General features: G+C 40.3%; 1 protein-coding gene across 3 annotated transcripts in view; it reads right to left on the bottom strand.

Moving 5' to 3' along the window:
• sema3f.L (semaphorin 3F L homeolog) overlaps nucleotides 1-21,145 on the bottom strand; it is an 89,073-nt gene that overhangs the window by 4,516 nt on the left and 63,412 nt on the right. For 2 of the 3 annotated variants that reach the window (XM_018258960.2, XM_041590773.1), the window contains exons 3-18: nucleotides 20,533-20,693; nucleotides 19,025-19,087; nucleotides 18,089-18,208; nucleotides 15,788-15,877; nucleotides 14,314-14,407; nucleotides 11,590-11,709; nucleotides 11,132-11,271; nucleotides 10,720-10,834; nucleotides 10,543-10,612; nucleotides 10,315-10,459; nucleotides 9,071-9,293; nucleotides 8,268-8,356; nucleotides 7,925-7,966; nucleotides 3,417-3,574; nucleotides 2,249-2,316; nucleotides 946-1,079 (exon numbers count right to left, since the gene is read on the bottom strand). In XM_018258960.2, the coding sequence (XP_018114449.1) occupies nucleotides 946-1,079; nucleotides 2,249-2,316; nucleotides 3,417-3,574; nucleotides 7,925-7,966; nucleotides 8,268-8,356; nucleotides 9,071-9,293; nucleotides 10,315-10,459; nucleotides 10,543-10,612; nucleotides 10,720-10,834; nucleotides 11,132-11,271; nucleotides 11,590-11,709; nucleotides 14,314-14,407; nucleotides 15,788-15,877; nucleotides 18,089-18,208; nucleotides 19,025-19,087; nucleotides 20,533-20,693 (1,832 nt within the window). The remainder of the gene's footprint in view (nucleotides 1-945; nucleotides 1,080-2,248; nucleotides 2,317-3,416; nucleotides 3,575-7,924; nucleotides 7,967-8,267; nucleotides 8,357-9,070; nucleotides 9,294-10,314; nucleotides 10,460-10,542; nucleotides 10,613-10,719; nucleotides 10,835-11,131; nucleotides 11,272-11,589; nucleotides 11,710-14,313; nucleotides 14,408-15,787; nucleotides 15,878-18,088; nucleotides 18,209-19,024; nucleotides 19,088-20,532; nucleotides 20,694-21,145) is intronic. The other variant, XM_018258958.2, reaches the window with a different exon arrangement.

Below are 21,145 nucleotides of genomic sequence, written 5' to 3'. Positions count from 1 at the left end.
GTGCAGATACGTGTTCCTCCATTGAAATTTGAATTTCGCGCCGTATGCAAATTAGCCTTCGCTAGCGCAACTTCGCTTTATATAGCGAATCAACGCTAGCGCAACTTCGCAACCTTACTCTACCCCTGTGCGCAACTTCGGATTTTAGTGAATTTGCGGAGCCCTGGCGAAACTACGCCTGGCGAAGTGTGGCGAAGTGCGGCGAAGTTGCGCCTGGCGCAACTTCGCATCTTAGTGAATTTGCCCCAGAGGGTGTTAAAAGTCTAAATAAAAAAATGTACTCCAGCTCAGACCTGCCGAGATCATGTTGAAGTCAATGGCAGAAGTCCTGAAGATATCCTGAGCTGTGCTGAGTTTTGTGCAATAATCCGAAGATTTTGTGGTTATAGGGCAAAAATCATAAAAAAAACGTCAAATCCGGAAAATTTGTACGATTCAAAATTATCATGTTTTATATAGTTTTTTTCCCACAAAGGAAATTTTCGGAAAAATGTATTGCTCAATATGGGGGAAAAATCAGTGCAGATTTGGTCGGACTGTTTTATTATCAGAAATCTTCGGATTTTGATAAATAACCCCCCCCCCCCTCATTTTAGGTCAGACAATGAATCTGCCCTGGAACACATATTATGTACTTGGTATGAACATTGCTACACAGAGAGGAGGAGAAGGTAGGTAGAGGCATGGCTCTTACTCATGAATACAGATTTGCTGTTTTTGCTGTGGCTGCATATAGCAATTCTCTGCTTCAGAGATACATGGTTAGCCTATTACAAGTGTCTGAGACTACTAAGTATTGCATCAACCTCAACAGCAAATATAATTTTCTGTTTGAAATAGGTCTTTCAATATCAGCCTTTATTTCATAGGCTAAGCAAAACGTATGCATATCAAACTAACACCTTTGACAACGTCTCTGTAATCCACAATAGTTTATGTTCTCACCTCTTTCTTTCGATCAGTGTTGTCCTTCTGGAGAATCCATTTCAGTGAGGCTTGGGGGGAGCGAGGCTGACACTCCAGGAAGGCTGAGCTTCCCTCCACTCCATACTGCACTCCGTCCACCCCATTCTTACTGGCTGCACAGTGGAGAGAAAGGGGTGGATGTTAACCAGAATGCCTGAAAGTGAGACCTAAACCCTAAAAATAAATAAGGCTAAAAATGGCAGCTTCTCAAAAGCAGCAATGATCCAGGACTGCAAACTTCACCATCTTGGAAAGTGTCTGTGACACTCACATGCTCAGTGGGCTCTGAGCAGCTGTTGAGAAGCTAAGCTTAGGGGTCGTGATAAATTATGAAGCAGAAACTGAAGTTGGTCTGTATTATAAGCTGATGCTACAGGGCTGATTATAATATTCTGATGCTAATTGCACTGGTTTCTGTGCTGCCATGTAGTAATTATCTGTATTAATTACTAATCAGCCTTATATTGTGACATTTCTATTCTATGTGTACTGTATATTGTGAGTGGGCCCCTAAGCTCAGTAAGTGACAGCAGCACAGAGCATGTGCAGTGAATCAGCAGAAAAGAAGATGGGGAGCTACTGGGGCATCTTTGGAGACACAGATCTTTACTGCTAAAGGGCTGTGGTTGCCTTGGGCTGGTACCAAATCCCAAAACATAATGTACAACATTTCTAGCCTACATCGTTAGTTAGGTTTTAGTTCTCTTTTAAAGCCTAAGTAATCAGAGCTGTCAGAGTGGCTTATGGGCACAGTTGCTTGTTTGTATGTAACTTGTATAGCTGCGACATACATCCCATTAAGTGCTACAGTTACTTTGCTACCATTATAAATGACAGTGCACATAATGCCAGTCACTTCCGCAAGAGACTCAACCAGAGGAGAAGCTACCAGACAGTTTCCTTGTTACTATGATGTGCTGAGTGTGGTTGCATCAGCTTTGTCGGCTATAGAAGGGAACATAAAATGACCCTCCTAACCTGGCCCTATGAGGCACTGCTGCAACAATCTTTAATTTGTGCTCAAACCTCAAGGCTTGGGAATTGGTATGTGTTTATATGCCAGATTGGCTACATCTATATATACTGTATATGCATCTTAACGTATCAGGCTCCTTACAAGTGTATGTGTATCTATATATATATATATATATATATATATATATATATATATATATATATATATATATATATATATATATATATATATATATATATATATATACCAGTTCCATGATTGTTAGGTCCTAGATGTATGAAACTTTGCATGTTGACATGATCTCACCATTTGAATTGTACCCTCTGCACTGCCTCATTGGATTCCCGTGTCTTACATCCTGACGTCGGCTACGTCTGTGATCATCCGAGGCAAGTCACAAGGCAGGCCGCAAGAAAGACGTGATGGCAAAACAAGAGAAAATATATTGTAGTTCCTTATTTTGCTGATCAAGAGTCAGATGTCACCCTTATTCACAAACAAAACACTAAAGGTGGCCATAGACGCACAGATAATATCGCATGAAACAAATTTACCTTGAGATATTCGGTGTGTATGGTGGGAAAAGAGCCAACCGATCAGCAGAAGATTGGATATCGGTCGCCTCGTCGATTGGTCGATTGTTAGTGCTGAATCGTCAGATACTAATTCTATTGTTTCTACCTGTTTATCTGATGACTCAGCTCTACACGTGTGTATTGAAACTAACGATCTTTCTTGGAAATCCGTAATTGTTACGTCTATGGCCACCTTAAAGGGATACTGTCATGGGGAAATTTTTTTTTTCAAAATGAATCAGTTAATAGTGCTGCTCCAGCAGAATTCTGCACTGAAATCCAATTCTCAAAAGAGCAAACAGTTTTTTTTATATTCAATTTTGAAATCTGAAATGGGGCTAGACATATTGTCAATTTCCCAGCTGCCCCAAGTCATGTGACTTGTGTTTTGATAAACTTCAATCACTCTTTACTGCTGTACTGCAAGTTAGAGTGATATCACCCCCTCCCTTTTTCCCCCCAGCAGCCAAACAAAAGAACAATGGGAAGGTAACCAGATAACAGCTCCCTAACACAAGATAACAGCTGCCTGGTAGATCTAAGAACAAAACTTAATAGTAAAAACCCATGTCCCATTGAGACACATTCAGTTACATTGAGAAGGAAAAACAGCAGCCTGCCAGAAAGCATTTCTCTCCTAAAGTGCAGGCACAAGTCACATGACATGGGGGCAGCTGGGAAATTAACAAAATGTCTAGCCCCATGTCAGATTTAAAAATTGAATATAAAAAAATCTGTTTGCTCTTTTGGGAAATGGATTCAGTGCAGAATTCTGCTGGAGCAGCACTATTAACTGATTCATTTTGAAAAAAAATGTTTTTCCCATGACAGTATCCCTTTAATGTGCGACATTCTCAAATCTTATCCCAAACTCCCACAAGGCCCCACCACGTACACACCTCTTCGAAGAAGCTGAGTAGCGAGAGCAGGTCTTCCCATCCCAGGCACAGTAAGGATCTCTGGCAAGACAGCAATCTGCGCAAGCTTCACCATACACATCACAGCGATGGAGGGCCAGGTGTGTCACTCCTGACAAAGAAGCCACGTAAAGCTGTTGCTGTTAGAGAAAAATAATAAGAATTGATATTTATATCCTCATACAACGTAAGGTGTAACAAATCAGTTGTCTTAATTTTACTGTACAATGTTTCTAACACATATTATATTGCATCCGACTCTTATGGGCATTACAAGGCTTATTTATAATCACTATGTGGTCAATATGCAGTGGTTAGGCACAAATAGTCCTGTTTTTAGCTAGGGATGCACCAAATCCAGGATTCGGTTCTGGCCAAGATTTGGCCTTTTTCAGCAGGATTTAGCTGCCTGAACTGAATCCAAATCCAAAATATAATGTTACTTTTCATCACATAAACAAGGAAGTCAAATTTTTTTTAACTGAGTGATGCGCACACGGTTATCTTTCCTCCTTGTTTACCTATTTTGCATATGCAAATTAGGGGTTGGATTCATTATTTGGCTCAATCTTTCACAAAGGATTCAGGGTTCAGACGCATCCAAATAGTGGATATACCAGCTATGTTGCAGTCACCACAACTTGCTGCTAATGTGGACACATCTTTTCGACGAATCAGGTGACCGTCCAATTATGGGGATTATGTATTTTAAATGTGTGGAAATTGATATCATGAGCATCCTATTAACTGGGAGCAAGTCAGTTGTGCCCAAGGATGCATCTGGCAGGTGCAGTGTCTGACTGGCCCACCGGGATACCAGGAAAACTTCCGGTGGGCCCAGGTGTCAGTGGGCCTCTTGTTCCAAAACATTTGGCCTATTTCATGGTCATTCCCTATTTCTTTATGGGTAAACATGCTAAATAATGGGAGAATATTGTAAGTATATATAAAAGACTAGGAGAATAAAGAGGTTGAGGGAGTAGAGGAGGAATAATAGCTTGGAAAGGTCCACTGTCTAAGGTTTTGTGGTGGGCTCACAGTTTTATGTTTTCTGGTGGGCCCAAGGTCTAAGGGTTTCTGGTGGGCCCCTGGCATCCCAGTCCGACACTGGGCAGGTGCAACTGGAATCATTGCCATGTTTAGGGGGGGCAGCAATGACAACGTTCCATGTGTACAACTCTGTGCAAGTCAACAGCACAGACTAGATGTTTGTATGGATGGGCACAAGTGCCTTTGTGAATGGTGTCAATGCAGACTCAAATAAGCCTCTATAAGTGTAAATCACAGAACACACGCTGCTAGTTTGCATGAGGATTCTAAATAAGAATAAATTACAATGTGCGCTACCTCCCTTAAACAGTGACTGTTCTCTTATTAATCTTGTCGGTTTCCCTATAAATCATGACAAGCTTCCCAGTGAGGCAGCCTCAAAATATAATGTTGAACCCGCTGAGCTGAATGAGAAAGCACAGGGTCGAATGGATGATTTTCCCACAGTTTATTTACTGCTGTGGGAAAGCTGAATAAGTCTCTTATTGTGCGCACACGAGTAGCAGCTGATACAATATTTGGCAGCCGGTGAATCTTCTAGAGACGTTCTCCTTTTGCCTTTACATGCTGACTATATTGCTGTTATAACTTCACCAACGACCCACCAACTTGCCCCCTTATGATTATCTCTAGTCTGAACCTCACAGAATCAAGGTGTCTCTGATTTCTGGTTTACATTGTGTCAATGTGAAATTAGCCTAAGGGTCATAATATAAGAATGACAGACTGGTATCATTCACTGTCCCCTCCCTTGGGATCACTATTAGCAAGCTATGTGCAATATAGTATAAGAAGTTGCACAGAAATGGATACATATAAAACAAAGGCTCAGAATGCTCCCATGAGGGCTTTTCCTTAAAAGTTGGCACTTTTTAGAGGTGAAGGCAGATTTTCAGGAGGTAAACCTACTCCATCCCTGTACTGCTACAATAGACAAGAACTATTTACATAAAGTGCTTAATTCATTCTAAACCAATTTTTTAGGTTTGCGAAAATGACCTAAACTCTTAATTTGGACCCCCTGTGAAAAAAGTTATAATACACTCCCGAAGCACTTGGAAATAGCAATTATTGAACAAAATAGAGGCTTCTGATTGAAGAACGCCTTCTACATTTTAAATAAACCATGTGTCAGTGTGATTGTATAGCTCTGGAGCTCTGTAATGCCACAGACTTGTAGCTGCTGTATTGAAAGTATAGGTAGAAGCGCATTAGTGATGCACCCGACCCTAACCCGCCCTGCTCCAGCCTGCGCCCGCGCTTCCGGGGTCCTTTTATAGACCCGCACTGACAATGACGTCACAAAAGGGGCGGGCGAGCAGACGCAAGACTATAAAACCAGAACCCGGAAGTCGGCATTTGAAAGTGGCAGTGCGAGGTCGACCCGAACCCACCCGACCCACGGGTAAACCCACGGGTATCAGGTCGGCCCGCACATCACTAAAGCACATGCCTTGTGGAAATGTGCAGAAGGGATTTTTATCAGAGGACTCATGCCCCCTTTATGGCAGAGACACATGCTCAGATTCGGGGATATTAGTCGCCCAGCAACAAATCTCCTCTCCTTCGGGGCGACTAATCTCCCCGAACTGCCTCCAGCCGGCGGGTGGCAATCAGTGCGCTTCGTTTTCCCATTAGTTTGCTTCACGAGGAAACTTCGGACGACTTTGGAAAACAAAGCACTTTGAGTGCCATCCCGCCGGCGATTTATATTCTCGCCAGCGGGAGGCAGTTTGGGGAGATTAGTCGCCCCAAAAAGAGGCGTTTTGTTGCTGGGCGACTAATCTCCCCGAATCTGAGCATGTGTCTCTGCCCTTATACTGTATTCCAGACAGCAGCTAAAATCTGCAACATCCATTGTAATCCAAACGTGTGGCGTATAATAAATGGCTGTGTCCTTGTGCTGTGTTACAGTAATACATCACAGGTCACTGACTCCGCTTTGGAACTTGTCAAGGTGAATGATATAAGAAACGGCATCAAACGTGGATGTAATTAATATAATATGTGTAACTTATTTTGCTTGGATTAAATAAAGCACAACTACAAAATCAATTACACTGAAATATAAACTTTGCGTATCACTTTTTGCAAGGGCTCTGTATGTCTGTCACTGAGTTTTCTACAAAGGCAAGCTGCAATTAACTTTGGCAATAAAAGACAAGGCTAATGTGCCCTATGTATATGTTTCTGGTCTTAACTAATAAGAGAAAATGTGTAATTATGATCCAAAGAAACAGCTGGCAACTAGAAAAGGCAGTCTGGTTTGGTTGCTGCCTCCACTATAAACTTCAAGGAGATGTATAAAGTGCTGGGAATAGCAGGCTAAAAAGTAAGGAATCCCATGTAGTAAAAATGTAACTGATGTTTTACACATTTGCTATTGTTAAATTGTTCTGTGTCATGTAAGAACAAGTTCACTGGTTCCATAACACTAGCCTTCTCTTAGGTTACTGACCTTGACCTCCTCCAGTCTATCAGTAATTCTAGTCTCCCATGATACACTTTGCTTGTGACCAGGCTGTAGTGTGAAAAATGTGATGCCCTTACTAAGTCTACAGGACTAGAAATGCTTGCCCAGACTACTGGCTCACTCCTAATTCCTTTTGTCTAGCAGGGTCACTGACCTTCTGTCTGTAGAGACCAATAACTTTTTTTTTTCTCATACAAATAACCTAATCTTGCTAAATGCATTTAAATATGCTTCCGTTGAAACTAGAATTTCGAAAATTGACGCATCCAGCCAGCAATATTAAATACCCAGCACTAAGCAAAGTGACATTTGCATATTCTTGTTCTAAATGACCTTTTTACAGGAATATTTTCATATTTTAGTTCAAGGTTTAAGTAGATTGTTGGAACATTTACTAACAATAAACTTAAACCCTTTACCTCAGAAACCCCAATAAAATGTTTATAGGCAGGTCACGTTTGATGGGGAGACAAAAGAATAAAGAGGGCAGCAATTTAAATTTACTGACCCAGTATTTCTCTGCTGGATTAGTTGGTGATGGCGGATTCCTTCGGAAATTTCAAAAAAGGTTTTAATGCCTTCTTGTATGTTGCTTTCTTGCCTGACATGCTCACAACTGATCACACTTTAAAATAAATCGTGTGTTTTGCCATATGAACAATATTCAAATTTACAAACTCTTTATGCTTAAAACTTTGGTCGACTTCGGAAAATGAAGTGCTCCGAGTGCCTTCCCGCAGGGGATTTTAATTCTAGCCAGCGGGAGAACAATTGCCCCAAAGAAGAGGACATTCATCGCCGGGCGACTAATCTCCCCGAATTGCAGCGTGTGTCTCTGCCCTAAATACAAGTTTGCTTTTTGTCATACGAACAATTATCAAATTTCCAAACTCTTTATGCTCAAATACAAGTTAGCTTTTGTTATCTGCAATGACATTGTTGACCTCACATACTATTTTCTACTTACTCTCTTTGTTGAGATCTTCATGGATTTAATGGGTGCTGGTACCTGAGAAAGGAGAACAAAAGAATAAAAAATGCTGATGGGAACAAGAAGCCGGTGCTGTGTAAGTAAATAACAAGGCTGATATCTTCTTAGTAGCAGTAATAATTGCAAACCAATTATTATTTTACATGTACTGTATGTCAGTAAAATAAATGGAAGGTTCTCCATAAACATCTTTATCACATCAGCAGTATAATAATTTTGCATTGCCTCCTTGAGAAGCAATAACATTGCCCCAATAACCTCCCCTCAACTGGTCCCCAAGAGAATCTGAGGAATCCTATTGTCAGGAAATTGTTCTCACCTTGAACACTTCTACTTCTTCTAATATTAGCTCTTCTGTCTCCAAATCATCCTTTGGTAGAACAATCACTTTCTGTACTGTTCCCTTATCTGAGAAGAAATAACAATCAGTACAGAACAGATACATTCTGAGGAAAGGAGCATTGACAAGATGTATATGATAATATGCAGAGACAGAAGAGGAGAAAATAATGATAAAATGACACATGACAAAGTGAGCCAAAGTGACAAGACTACAAAAGTATATTTTAGGAAAAATATGACCAACATGAAATACAAATCAGAAAGTACCATAAAACATAAATTAAAGTTACAGTTTAATATCGAGGTGTCTTCATAAATTTAGTCTACAGCGTCTATTGGAGTGTTCGAATAGTTGACTTGTGGGTATTGTAAAACTTGAGTTGTAATAATTAGAGTTGTGCAGGCCTGGACTGGCAATCTGTGGGTTCTGGCAAATGCCAGAGGGGCTGCTGTAAGATGTCATAGACAGTCACTATTTTGTGGGCTTGTGGGAGGTTGTTTGGGCCTCTGTGTATCTGAAATGCCAGGGCCTACTTTGAATCCCAGTCCAGACCTGGAGTTGTGGACATTAATACACTATCATTGGCTACAGGTCTGTCCAAAACAAAGTTTAGGACACACTGACAAAAAAACCCCATAACCATAATGATGTGTTCTCATACTCCAGTTACACAGTAAATAGTATTAAATAAAGGGACTTTTTACTCATGACTTAGTAAGAAAAAACTTTTGTGGCTAACTGGAATGACAATTAGGGGAAGGATTAGAAATGAACTGTACCTGTGCCCAAAAACAACACTTCATAGCGCCCATCAGATGCATCCACTTGATCTACTGCAATAGTTGTGAATCGGTAGTTGACGTTGGTTCGGACTAACAATGGCTGGCGGTGCACTGGATACACAGGATTGTACATGACAGGGTGTGTGCGCATGAAGTTTATCACCTCATCTGGGTAATCCTTGGTAGACTTCATAGATGGGGTGAAGGTACCACCTGGACACTGCATAGGATTGTAGAATTCAAAGGGTTAAAAAAATGAATTATCTTGAGTTGTTTTATATAGAAAAGTACTAATAGTACAACTGGTCAGGATGTAACTAGTGGGGATTTCCTTTGTGGCGTCAATACTGTGCTCTATTTCATACCTAATTCTCACTATGTGGGACATTCACTAAGATTCGTAGTTTCGCCAGCGCTCAGGGGTAGCGTAAGGTTGCGAAGTTGCGCTACCGTTGATTCGCTAAGTGAAGCGAAGTTACGCTAGCGATGGTTAATTTGCATACGGCACCAAATTCAGATTTCAATGGAGGAATACGTACAATCATTACAAATGCCTGGGAAACTTTCAAAACATCAAATAAAATTTTTATGTGCCCACTGTATAGTTAAGTTGCCATGAGTTAGGAAATGTAGGGGGGAAGGAGGGGAGCCCCAAAAAACTTTTCGATCTTTTTCAGCCTATCACCCATAATATAGAAAAAACGCCAGCGTTTTTTGGGACTTAGAAAAAATGTTAACTTTTTTTGAAGAAATCCCTATCTACTCTATTGCGCTTCGCCTGGTCTGAGGTGGCGAAGGAAGTCTAGCGTAAAAGGTAGCGTTCAGAACAATGCGCGTGTTAGTGAATTTGCAGAGTTACGTCCGTTGCGCAAATTCACCAGGCGTAAGGGTGCGAAGTTACACTAGCGAAGTTACGCCAGCGTCCGTTAGTGAATTTGCCAAGTAACGAAAATGGCCAACTCTAGTACACTGACGCTAGTGTTAGGCGCTTCGGCGCCTAGTGAATTTGCCCCTATATGTAGCTCTGATTAAATATAACACAACATATAAGCGATATATGGAGAGCATTGCTGACATAGTGGGAAAGACAATGACCAATGTCCAGCTCCAGATTTTTAGCGAAAGGAAGGCATGTATTACGGTATAGTGTAATATAGCAGCACTTTGTAAATAAATGATAATAACAAAGGCATTCTTGAATAGTTTAGCCAGAGGCTCAAGCAGAGTAGAAAGTCTCTCACCGTGCCAGGTCGTGGGTATGGAATCTTTCCTGTGTAAGGCATCCATTGGTAGTTGGGTCCCTCTTTGTGAGCAAATGGCCCATTAAACACCATACGGATGTCGGACATGGAGTATACACAAACTGCTGACCCTTTAAACACAGATCTGCCAAATACAAAGCATAAGGTGAGTGTGCAAAGGGCACGTTGAGTAACAAGGAGAGCAGGATGGTGAAATGTGGTACTCACCCTGATGAAGAAAAGACAGCATATATGACTGGATTTTTATTGTCCTGTGTCTGCTGAATAAAGACATCCTCTGCAAACAGAAGCAATAGGTTAATATACAAAAAAGCTTAGAACCCTATTACTGAATGGCAGCAGTAAAACCAGAAAATATTTAACAAGCTTTCATTGTATACATACGTAGCTCATCAAAGTGAGTCTCTATTCCATCCTCTCCGGGCACTGAGCATATCAGTCGTGCTTTCAGAAAAGTGCTCCATTTATTGACAAGGCAGCAATGACCTCCATCGTCATTCTGTGGAAGCAATTCAAGAAGTCTATGTACCAGAGGAGCAGAAATAACCGGAGAATCTGCCACACAACCCCCACTGATATGAATGGTGGATAGTGGGCACTAGATGCATTCATCAATCTTGATTTACAGACAACACACATTTAATAAGTCAGTGGAATTGCTATATTAGAAAGATGAGACACATGCCTGCCCTGTATGTTTGTGCTTATAGTATTATGTGATAGAACAGTGCTAAGATATTATTTGTGCAACAAATGTCTGAGACGTGAGAGTAGCAGGGACAATGTTTTGACTCACAAGGCAGACGCGTCCAATGCGGGAATAGACGGTGGGACTGTGAGGCGAATCTGTAGACTTTTCACGGAAAAAGAAGTAAAGCTTGTCATCATTTCGATCTGCGCTGTCCGGAATGAGATGCACATGGACAAATGCCGGGTCTGTGGATTTGGACACATCACAGGGTTACAGAAGGGCACAATAGAATTATGTCTGGCGTGAGCTATTAGATACTGTACAATCAAGCCCAGACTGGCAATCTGTGGGTTCTGGCAAATGCCAGAGGGGCTGCCATAAGATGCCATAAAAAAAACACTATATAGTGGGCTGATGGGGAGTTGATTGGGTCTCTCTGTACTTGGAATTCCAGGGCCTATTTTGGCTCCAGTACAGACCTGTGTACATTCAAGTGGTACACTGTTGAGTGGAAGCCCACAGTGATGTGCATTATGGGGTTGCGGTGGCCATGTTTTCCTTACCATTGAGCCAGCGTGAGTTGTACTGATCTGTTCTCATTGCTGCCTGCTTTCCCATTGCTCGGAAAATGGCAGCGTCCGTCCCCATGAAATCTATATATACACCAGAGTACAGCTCTTCATCTGTGGATAACAAATGATAAAGGGGCATGTAACACCACAAATAAAAAAGAAAAACAACGACTTTATTTACCGAAAACAAGGTTATAAGATATACAATATCTTATGGAACAGACAGGAATGCAGACACCAGTGCAGAACAAGCAATAACCCCTCTAGGTACTGACAGCATGAAAGTGGAGAGGATCTGAAACTAAAATATCAGAGAAGATATGGAAAGTTCTGGGACAGTAAAGAAGACTATCTTCAATTACAGCGATGTGATATACAAGTACATAGTACAGCTTAATACAAGAATAGAATATACTTGATATGCTTAAGTCAATTTTGGGTAGCCTCTAGAAACTATTATTTAAAGAAGCAGAGGTCATGATAACTAGGGTGTAACACTCTCTCCTGCAAGCCCTGAATGGAGCACGCAATATTTGCTCACAGCTCTATGTGGTGTATGATGTGATGCTCATCTTGCTGGCTCTCAGCCCGACAGCTGCTCCTGATTAATTAGAGAGTCTCGACCTCAGATTTTAACGAAAGCCCTTCAGGATGGGATACCAAAGGGGGGGTTCATATGGCGGGTCCCTCCCAGGGGGGCAGGAGGATTAGCAGGAGTAAGATCTGGCAGCCCAGTGTCCTCAGTCTTTCTCCATTTCTATTCCACGCCTAGATCTGCAGCTGCTTTGGGACACTCTTTATACTCTTTTTAACCACTTGCAGGAAAAGTTTAGACATTTATCGGACCTTAGCACATATTAAGAGTCCCACTGAAACCTAAAATTCTTTAAGAATACTTGATAAAAGTGTATTACATTTACAGTTTCTGGCCATCTGCTTAAAGTATACTTTAATTGAATGAAAGTGATTGTAAATCAGATTACACTTGCATCTGGTGTTATCTAGTTAGATCCCATCCATATAGGCATTAGGCCCAATAATAAATGCATCTAGACAAATACAAGAGGTCCTCTGCACTTAACTCATTATCAATATATTAAGGATATTGAGACATTTTGTGCCCTCTCCTGTAAAAAAACAGGGATTATTTATCCATATCTTGCAGTATATTTAAGCTGGGCAACTACGTCAAAGTCATCCCTGGTCTGGCCAGTCCTACGCTCACTTTCATCTGATCTGATCATCATTATGAATTCTACTGCTACATTTTACCTGCTTGTTGCTTTCACAAAATTCACAAAATAATTTGCTCTTTTATTGGCCACCACTGGGATCACCTGACTATAGCTGAAAAGGGTGGGAGCTACACCATGGAGCTGGTCACTGCTCCTGTATAACTATAACAAACAAGGGAAAGTTGTCCTCACACAACTTTCCCTTTTATCCAATAGCAAATGCCCCAACAGTAAGTTGGAACCGATATATATAATGGTAAACTTGTCATCCTCCACCTGTTAACTTACTAAATGAATCTACTTAAAGAACTTGGAATTTCTTAAACTGAAGTTTGTGTCTGGGTAAAAAAAATGTTTTATTTTTTATATTATTGACAATATTATTTTTGGGGCTTTTATGGGTATAATATATACTAATCCAGAAAACTCAGGGAGATCATGAAGAACCATGTTACTGGGCTGAATTGAAATGAGACCAAGATAAAGTGAATAGTCAAAAGGTGGCAAGAAAAGAGACCCGAATACAGGTAAGCTTTAAAAAGAGGCAGGGATGTATCTAAGGGTAAGGACACACTGGACGATTTGTCGCCAACGTTTTAAAAAAGTACTGTAAATCGCGGCGACAAGACGATCGTCTTTTTTGAACAGACGATTCACAGTGACTATTGGCACAGAGCGATTTGTATCCCATTACTCTGTGCGGTACATGCTCCACCCAAACCGGAAACGGTTTGTGCTTCCCGCTGTAACCTGGCGTCTTTACGTTCTTGCGTTCTTGCGTCATTGCGTTCGCATTGTAATTTGAATACAATTGCTGCTACTTATCTGTATGTGTGTGCGTGTCTAGGAGATTTCAGTGCTTTTCTAAGTACATGCTATTTCTGATAAATCGCTCGGAAAAGGGTCTCAGTGCGTTTTGGAGCTACAGGCGATTCACAAACGCGCTGTGGGCACAGGAGCTGGCGTCTTTCATTTGGTTTTGTTCAGAGACAAAACGAGCGATATGTCGCGGCGATTTGCTTTTTAAAAACATTGGCGACAAATCGTCCAGTGTGTCCTTACCCTAACAGATTAATTCTATTAAAACTGACGGTAAAATATACAGAATAGCAAGAGATATAGTGAAAATGTAGTCCTCTAAGGATGGTGGCACATGGAGAGATTAGTCGCCAAGTGACAAGTCTTCTCTACTGCAGGCGACTAATCTCCCCAAATGCCTTCCCGAAGGCAAAAATGCAAATTGCTGGCAGGATGGCATACGTATCACTTTGTTTTCCAAAGTCGCCTGGAGTTTCCTTGTGAGGCAACTTCATTTTGGAAAACAGAAGCAATACGTAGGCCATCCCACCGGCGATTCGCATTCTTGCCAAGGCATTTCGGGGGGGTTTGGTCTCCTGCAGTAGCGAAGGTTTGTTGCAACATGGGGACTAATCTCCCCATGTGCCACCACCCTAAAGGTAACAGTTTACATTTTACTTACTGATAAGGGCTGACACACTATCTAGCTTGGGGTCATATGCACACTTTCCCTTCCCAGATTCCACACGATCCGGCTCCAGATAAAACACATAATCCTAGAAAGTAAAAAAAAATAGCAGAATTGCATCACTCTCAGTGCTCTAGACCTTCTGGTACTTAACAGCTTATCTAACCTTGTAGATCATTTATGACTAACTCCAGGTGTCCTCAAGTTGCAGAGAGAGAATGGAATACGAGGAGGTATACAAGAACCTGGGTTACCTTGCACATTATATTTGCATGAAAAAAGGAGACCTTAGGGAATTCTAAAATGCCAAATGACCCCAGCATTGCAAGGAGCATGGAGACTGGATATATTATATCTACATACTGTTATGGGATCTGATGTCAGAATAAAAGGAGCTTTCACACATTACTCATCTACTTTGGTGATCATCCATAGCATACGCCGTCAAAATAAGACATCAGACATGTCTTTGCCACATTTATAAAGGGGTACATAGATGCTGCTCTGGCCTAGAAAGTAATTACTGCCCTTTAGAGCTTACAATCTAGTACTGATGCTTTCAGAAACTTGTGGTAAATTTCCTTTAGGGGCATTTTTTGAATAAGGGGCAACAAGCCATCTATAGTACTCGGAGAACAAGATGGGCTGCAGAATTTGCCTTTATGGGGAACAAAGTGGTAACATATTTCTGGTGGTGCTCACATGATTGCTGCCAAGCACATTAAGATGGGATATATGAGCGTACCAGGATGAGTGAAGATGACTGGGCTGCTGGTCTGGGTTACAGATTTTTCAGAGCACAAGCAAGTTTTGGATTATATGAAACTGGGGTAGAGGGGAACCAACTGCAGTGGTACTGTCTGCATCTTTACTTCTGCAACTCCAAATTTTGCCAATTGCTTTCTTTTTTGGGCCCCCGTCTGGAACACTATGGGGTATATAGATCAAAGAGTGAAGTTAATAGTGAAGTTCCGCCACTAGAGTAAAATTCCACTCTCCATTCATTTCCATGGGATTTTTATAAGCGTATTTATCAAAGGGTGAACTTTCACTTCACCCATTGATAAATACGCCTTTCAGAATCCCATAGAAATGAATTGAGAGCTACTGAATTTCACTCTAGTGGCAGAACTTCACTCTTTGATAAATTTACCCCTATGACAGCAGGGGTTTAAGCAGACAGTATTTGGGAAATGTTAGGGACTGAGAGGAAACAAATGGATGAATGTCTTCTTTAGCATGGTCAGTCATGGGCAGCATGTTTTTTTTCAATTAGGAAATGGTGATGTAGAAAGTCATATTGGCTCCTCTGCTTTGATAGGCGAAATATCTTTTAGTGATTGTGTTTGAAAAGTCAGTGGTCAATATATTTTGTTGTCTGTCACATGAACAAAACAGGGTAAATGCTGTCACTCCTAGGTTTTTGGTGAGGGAAAGGGTTCTCCTTGGCCCCTGGGAGTGGCCCCACCTTATGGTCAGCAGGCGTTGGGCTGAGCAGGGAATCAGCAGCTCTGCTCCCTCGTCCTCCAGGGGGTGCTGTATGACTCAGCTCTGAGGCCTATGGAGAGGAGCATGGCAATAAGAGTTAGACCTAAAGGGAGGTCAAGAGGAGGCGGGAAGTTGGACACCTCCAGGGACATGGTTGTGACATATGACATGGATGATGGAGACACAGGGTCACAGATGGAAGCTCTGTCCCTAATACTGGGTGTTAGTTTGGATGCAGATCTGCTGCTAGGAAACATATGTGGTACAACACGTCATGTAATGAGCGCAGGCATGTGACATACACTTGTTATACAGATACATGCATATACACACAGATTCTACTGGTACCAGGAGACAGGGTGCACATGCAGAACACAATATAACAATAACAGGCAAATGATTCACATTGACATACAAGTGTGCAATACAGGTATACACAGAACAAACACAATTTAAAAACAATAGTTTACAATCAGTGTAAAAATAAAAACAGTATTTAGTCGTTAAAATCTCATGTTTTACAATCAGTGTAAAAAACAGTATTTACTCATGTATTTCTCATGGTACACGAAGACACACTTTAAACACATTCTGCTTTCTCACAGGGCACCCGCACTCCCTTTGCCAAGGAATATTGCAAAATGAATTTGAATTGATTCAAATCTGAGCTTTTGTGTGAGCACAACTGTCAAACACAAAGAGCACCAGGGGCTGAAGGATCCATTATGTGTTTTCTTTTGGGCAGATGTATCTACAGTATATTAGAAAAACTGCCGATCCATGCCATGTTGAAATATCAGAAAAAAGTTTCTTGCGTCTATGGCCTAAAGCTGTTTGTTAAACGACCGGCATATTTGCACTTCTTTCTCAGTACCACCTCCAGTGATCCTGAGTATGTCCTCCACTAATCCACTGATCATACAAGTGTGTTTTCACACCAACGTTTTGGAATTCTTACACTATAGCTAATCTTATTTTGTATATCTCATACGTTCAGATATACTTCAGATGCTTTCAGATGGATTTAAAGGGGAACTATTGTGAAAATGAGAATTTAACATAAGCTTCAGCATACTGAAATAAGAAATTTCTAAATACAATCAATTAAATTTTCTGCGTCTTTCTGAAATAAGTTTATGTTCACCATTCCTCTCTCAGCAGAATGTTTCTCTTCATTCTGTCTTCTTGCAGCAGTTATATGTCAGATAATCATTGACAGTTAGATCCAATATATCTTATAGGGGGCGGGGCTCCCTTTCCTAGCAGATGTATTAGAGTTCACTCAAATAACTGATTCCAGAACAAACAAAATAACTGCATTTTTCACAAATTCTGCATGTAGAGAGACAGGATTTCTGTTGATTTTAAGAGTGAGCTCTAATACATCTTCTAGGCAAAATGATCCCCCCTATAAGGTATATAAGGTATATAACTGTCAATGAATATCTGACACCTAACTCCTGCATTAAGAGAGAATGAAGAGAAACAGATGCTGAGAGAGGGATAGTGAAGATAAACTTGATTATTTCAGAAGCAATGCAGAATTTTTAATTGACTGTATTTAGGAAACTTCTTATTTCAGTATGCTGAAGCTAATATTGCATTTTTGCCATAGTTCCCCTTTAATTCTGACTTCCTCCACTGTGGGCAATCTTGTACAGTATTAACTAAACCCAGACATCATGCTTCGTGCTTCACATACCAGACTGTTGTACCGTTTAACATCTAGCACCCGTGAACTGCTTTCCATGTGTACACACAGCACACTTCACACACAATATTATGAACTGTTTATTCTAATTCCAATGTTCTTGTATTGCTTCCACCTGACTCAACGATCTCTCTGGCTTTCCCCAAACAGTTGCTTAGAATATGATATGGGCAAAACACTGCTTAATATTTACCCAAAGTTTTTGCATTGCTTGTTACATACCTAATAGTTTATCACTAAGTGCTGAATACTGATTATTCCATTCTATACCCATTTAATGTAAATTTATGCTGACTGCAGCTTTCTAAGACTGCTAAACCAATGAGCAATACCACTGAGCAACACTTCTGATACACAGTAAATGCCATGGACTTTATCCATACTAAAACATCTAAAATAAGGAAACTGTAGAGCTTTTCTTGCTTGAAATGAAAATTCTTCTGAACTAAGATGTGAACCCACTGACACTTGCCCCACTGAGCTGGATGAGGTTACTAAATAGCCACCGGTTTTGAGCCAAATAGAAAGACAATAAGTTAATTTCTCTGGCTGAGGGTTATTTAGTGATACCTGTGCTTTGCGCCCTCGGTTGATGTAGGTGCACACGGGATTGTATGCCCCAGTTCCACAAACATACAGGTGAGTTCTGTTCCATGGCTGGATCAGACGGATAAAGTTACCACATTCCCCCTGAGAATGAGAAATAGAGAATAACTGAAGGCAATGACACTTTGGAAAGAAAATAGGGATGAATTCATGGGTGATACTATCATAGGATTTCTCATTGCCAACTCAATAAGAGATTCAACATGATTCATAACCATAAATCATGCCTGATGTCTTCTGGGAGCCTCAAGTTACGAAGCCCTTTTAAACAGTACTACAGTATAGGATCCCTTATCCGGAAACCCGATATCCAGAAAGCTCCGAATTACGGAATGGATGTCTCCCATAGACTCCATTTTATCCAAATAATCCAAATTTTTAAAAATTATTTCCTTTTTCTCTGTAATAATAAAACAGTAGCTTGTATTTGATCCAAACTAAGATATAATTAATCCTTATTGGAAGCAAAACCAGCTTATTGGGTTTATTTAATGTTTAAATGAATTTCTAGTAGAATTAAGGCATGAAGACCCAAATTACGGGAAGATCCATTATCTGGAAACCCCCAGGTCCCGAGCATTCTGTATAACAGGTCCCATACCTGTACTACATATATGTGTGTGTGTGTATATATATTGGAGCTTCAATAAAAAAATTTTTAACTTTGAATCTGTCGCAAATCCTGTGAGTGCCGCTATCTTCTACATTCGACTATATATATATATATATATATATATATATATATATATATATATATATATATATATATATATATATATATATATATATATATATATACATATACTTTAATAGGCCTGATTAGTCATGCTTGTTGTGCTTAGCTTGGTGACTCTCGTATCCCTTTGTAAACTTTGAGATCTGCAGTCCTGTCATACTCACGTTGCTGTCTTTCCCAGATAACACACATTCTTCTATCCTCTGCTGGGATGCTGGCCAGTGAATCTGCAGACAAAGAAAGACCCAGAGGCAGTTAATTGAGTAGGAAACTTTAGAGAAAACGGGCAGAGCATGTACCCCACTGTGCTCATTCAGACCTAAACAACATCGAGATTTGTGGCACTTTCACACGTATATTTGTTAATGATACAACAAAATAATAAATATGAACACAATAGCTGTTCTACTGAATCACAATACACTGAATTTTAACAATGACGTGGAATTATAGAAGTTGCCATTTGTCTTTCAAAAAAGCAACTCATGGAAATGTGATTTTCAGGAATGCAGGCTTAGCGGAGACTGAAGTCACTCCTTGAGCTGGTGATATTTGTACAGTGTAGGATAGAAATGCTGCCTCGTAATGACCAAACAACATGATAATAACAAGTAAATAAATGCAGGTGATAAGAAAATCACTCGCTGTCCATATTAACCAAGAATAATAAGAAGACCCAAATATCCCACTCAACAAACCAAGTGGATAATTTACTTTAGTTTAATGGCAATGTCCGTACCTTCTTGAACAAAGGACAGATTAGAAGCCACATCATTATCGACACATAAAATGTATAAACATTATACTAGAGCAGGAAGGAAGAGCACTGATAATGAAATCATTTGTTGCATGACTGTGTATTAGTGATGGGCGAATCTGTCCCGTTTCACAGAATAATTTGTGAAATGGCAAACAAAGTCGTGAAACGTAAAAAAAAAATTGTGAAACGCATTGAAGTCAATGGGCATCAAAAAAATCTGTGACGCGAGCGTCAATTTTTATGCTCAAAACTATTTTGTACAAATGCATTAAAGTCAATGGGCGTTCGAATAATTTTGATGTGCGACAATTTTTATGTGTGCGCCAATTCTGACACGCAACAATTATTTTTGTCATGGCGAATTTTCACTGCAGTTTCGCAAACTTATTCGCAGGTCATGAAACACGGAGATTCGCCACAAATCCATGCCTGGTGAATTTATTCACCCATCACTACTGTGTATTATACAAAATCACCCTCTACGTGTTGGATCTCTTAGCCAAATCAATCAGCCTCTACTTATAGGTGCCTAAACCAGGTCTTGATTACAAACTAGTCATGTAGCAAGGCTCATGAAGGCTAAGAAATCACCCTAATGCAACACAGTCATCATCCCATGTAGCAAAACCAAGCAACCAGAAAGTAGCAAGGTCTGCCAACAACTGTTTTAGAAAAAAGTCAGCTACAGGGTCAGGTATATGGGAATGAATATCCCTTCAGGAAGTCAACACAGCACACAAGCATTTTATATTACGCAAATTTGTTGTTTTTTTTTCAAAAAAATGTTTAAATGTAGTTTTGATCTTTAGCATATGCACTCATTAAAAGCTGTAGAGGGTTCTTCAGTGTCCCTTTGTATATATGGGAGAGGTATTTGATGCTCAAGAAGAATACAGTCCATTGAATACTTACAATGAGAGGTTCCCGGTTGATATCTTGCAGGTCCAAAGATAAGATGAAGTCTTTGCTCCCAACATACATACGATCGTGATCTTCATCCTTTAGTAGGATCCGGTAGTCTGTTGTGTTCAGCAGGAAGCTTAGAAAGTGAGCAGTGCCAGAAGCCTTGAGATCTGTAAGAAGAGTAAGCTGTTAAAACGTGGTGTGAAGCTTAAGAAAAAGTGCATTACCCAGAAGTATTTTTAAATAGTTTACCTTGGACAAAACGTATCCAAGTGTGAGCCTTATATACACGAAGGTCTTGAAACTAAACCATGATTGAAACAACCCAATTAACAAACCCAGGTGGTGCTTGCATGAAGGTGTAGAACCTCCATTTCACGTTTTTCAGGGAACCAGAGAAAAATGGTGTAAAATCCATGAAACAGTAAAATCTGAGAAATACCCTATACATTATATACTGGTGAGACGACATAAAAACAGTGTAAAATGCTGGAAAACTTCAAATCAGAGTATGTCAGTCCACATAAGGATGTTCAAATACCCAATTACAGCTTTTATTGGGCATCCCCAAGGACTTTTTTGCTACACAACACTTTCTTTTTTACGTTTGAATATTTCTCAA

The sequence above is a fragment of the Xenopus laevis genome, chromosome 4L (assembly GCF_017654675.1).
Source record: "Xenopus laevis strain J_2021 chromosome 4L, Xenopus_laevis_v10.1, whole genome shotgun sequence".
NCBI classification, from domain to species: domain Eukaryota; kingdom Metazoa; phylum Chordata; class Amphibia; order Anura; family Pipidae; genus Xenopus; species Xenopus laevis.
The sequence above is the reverse complement of the archived record's forward strand: the minus strand, read 5'-3'. Positions and strand labels throughout refer to the sequence as shown.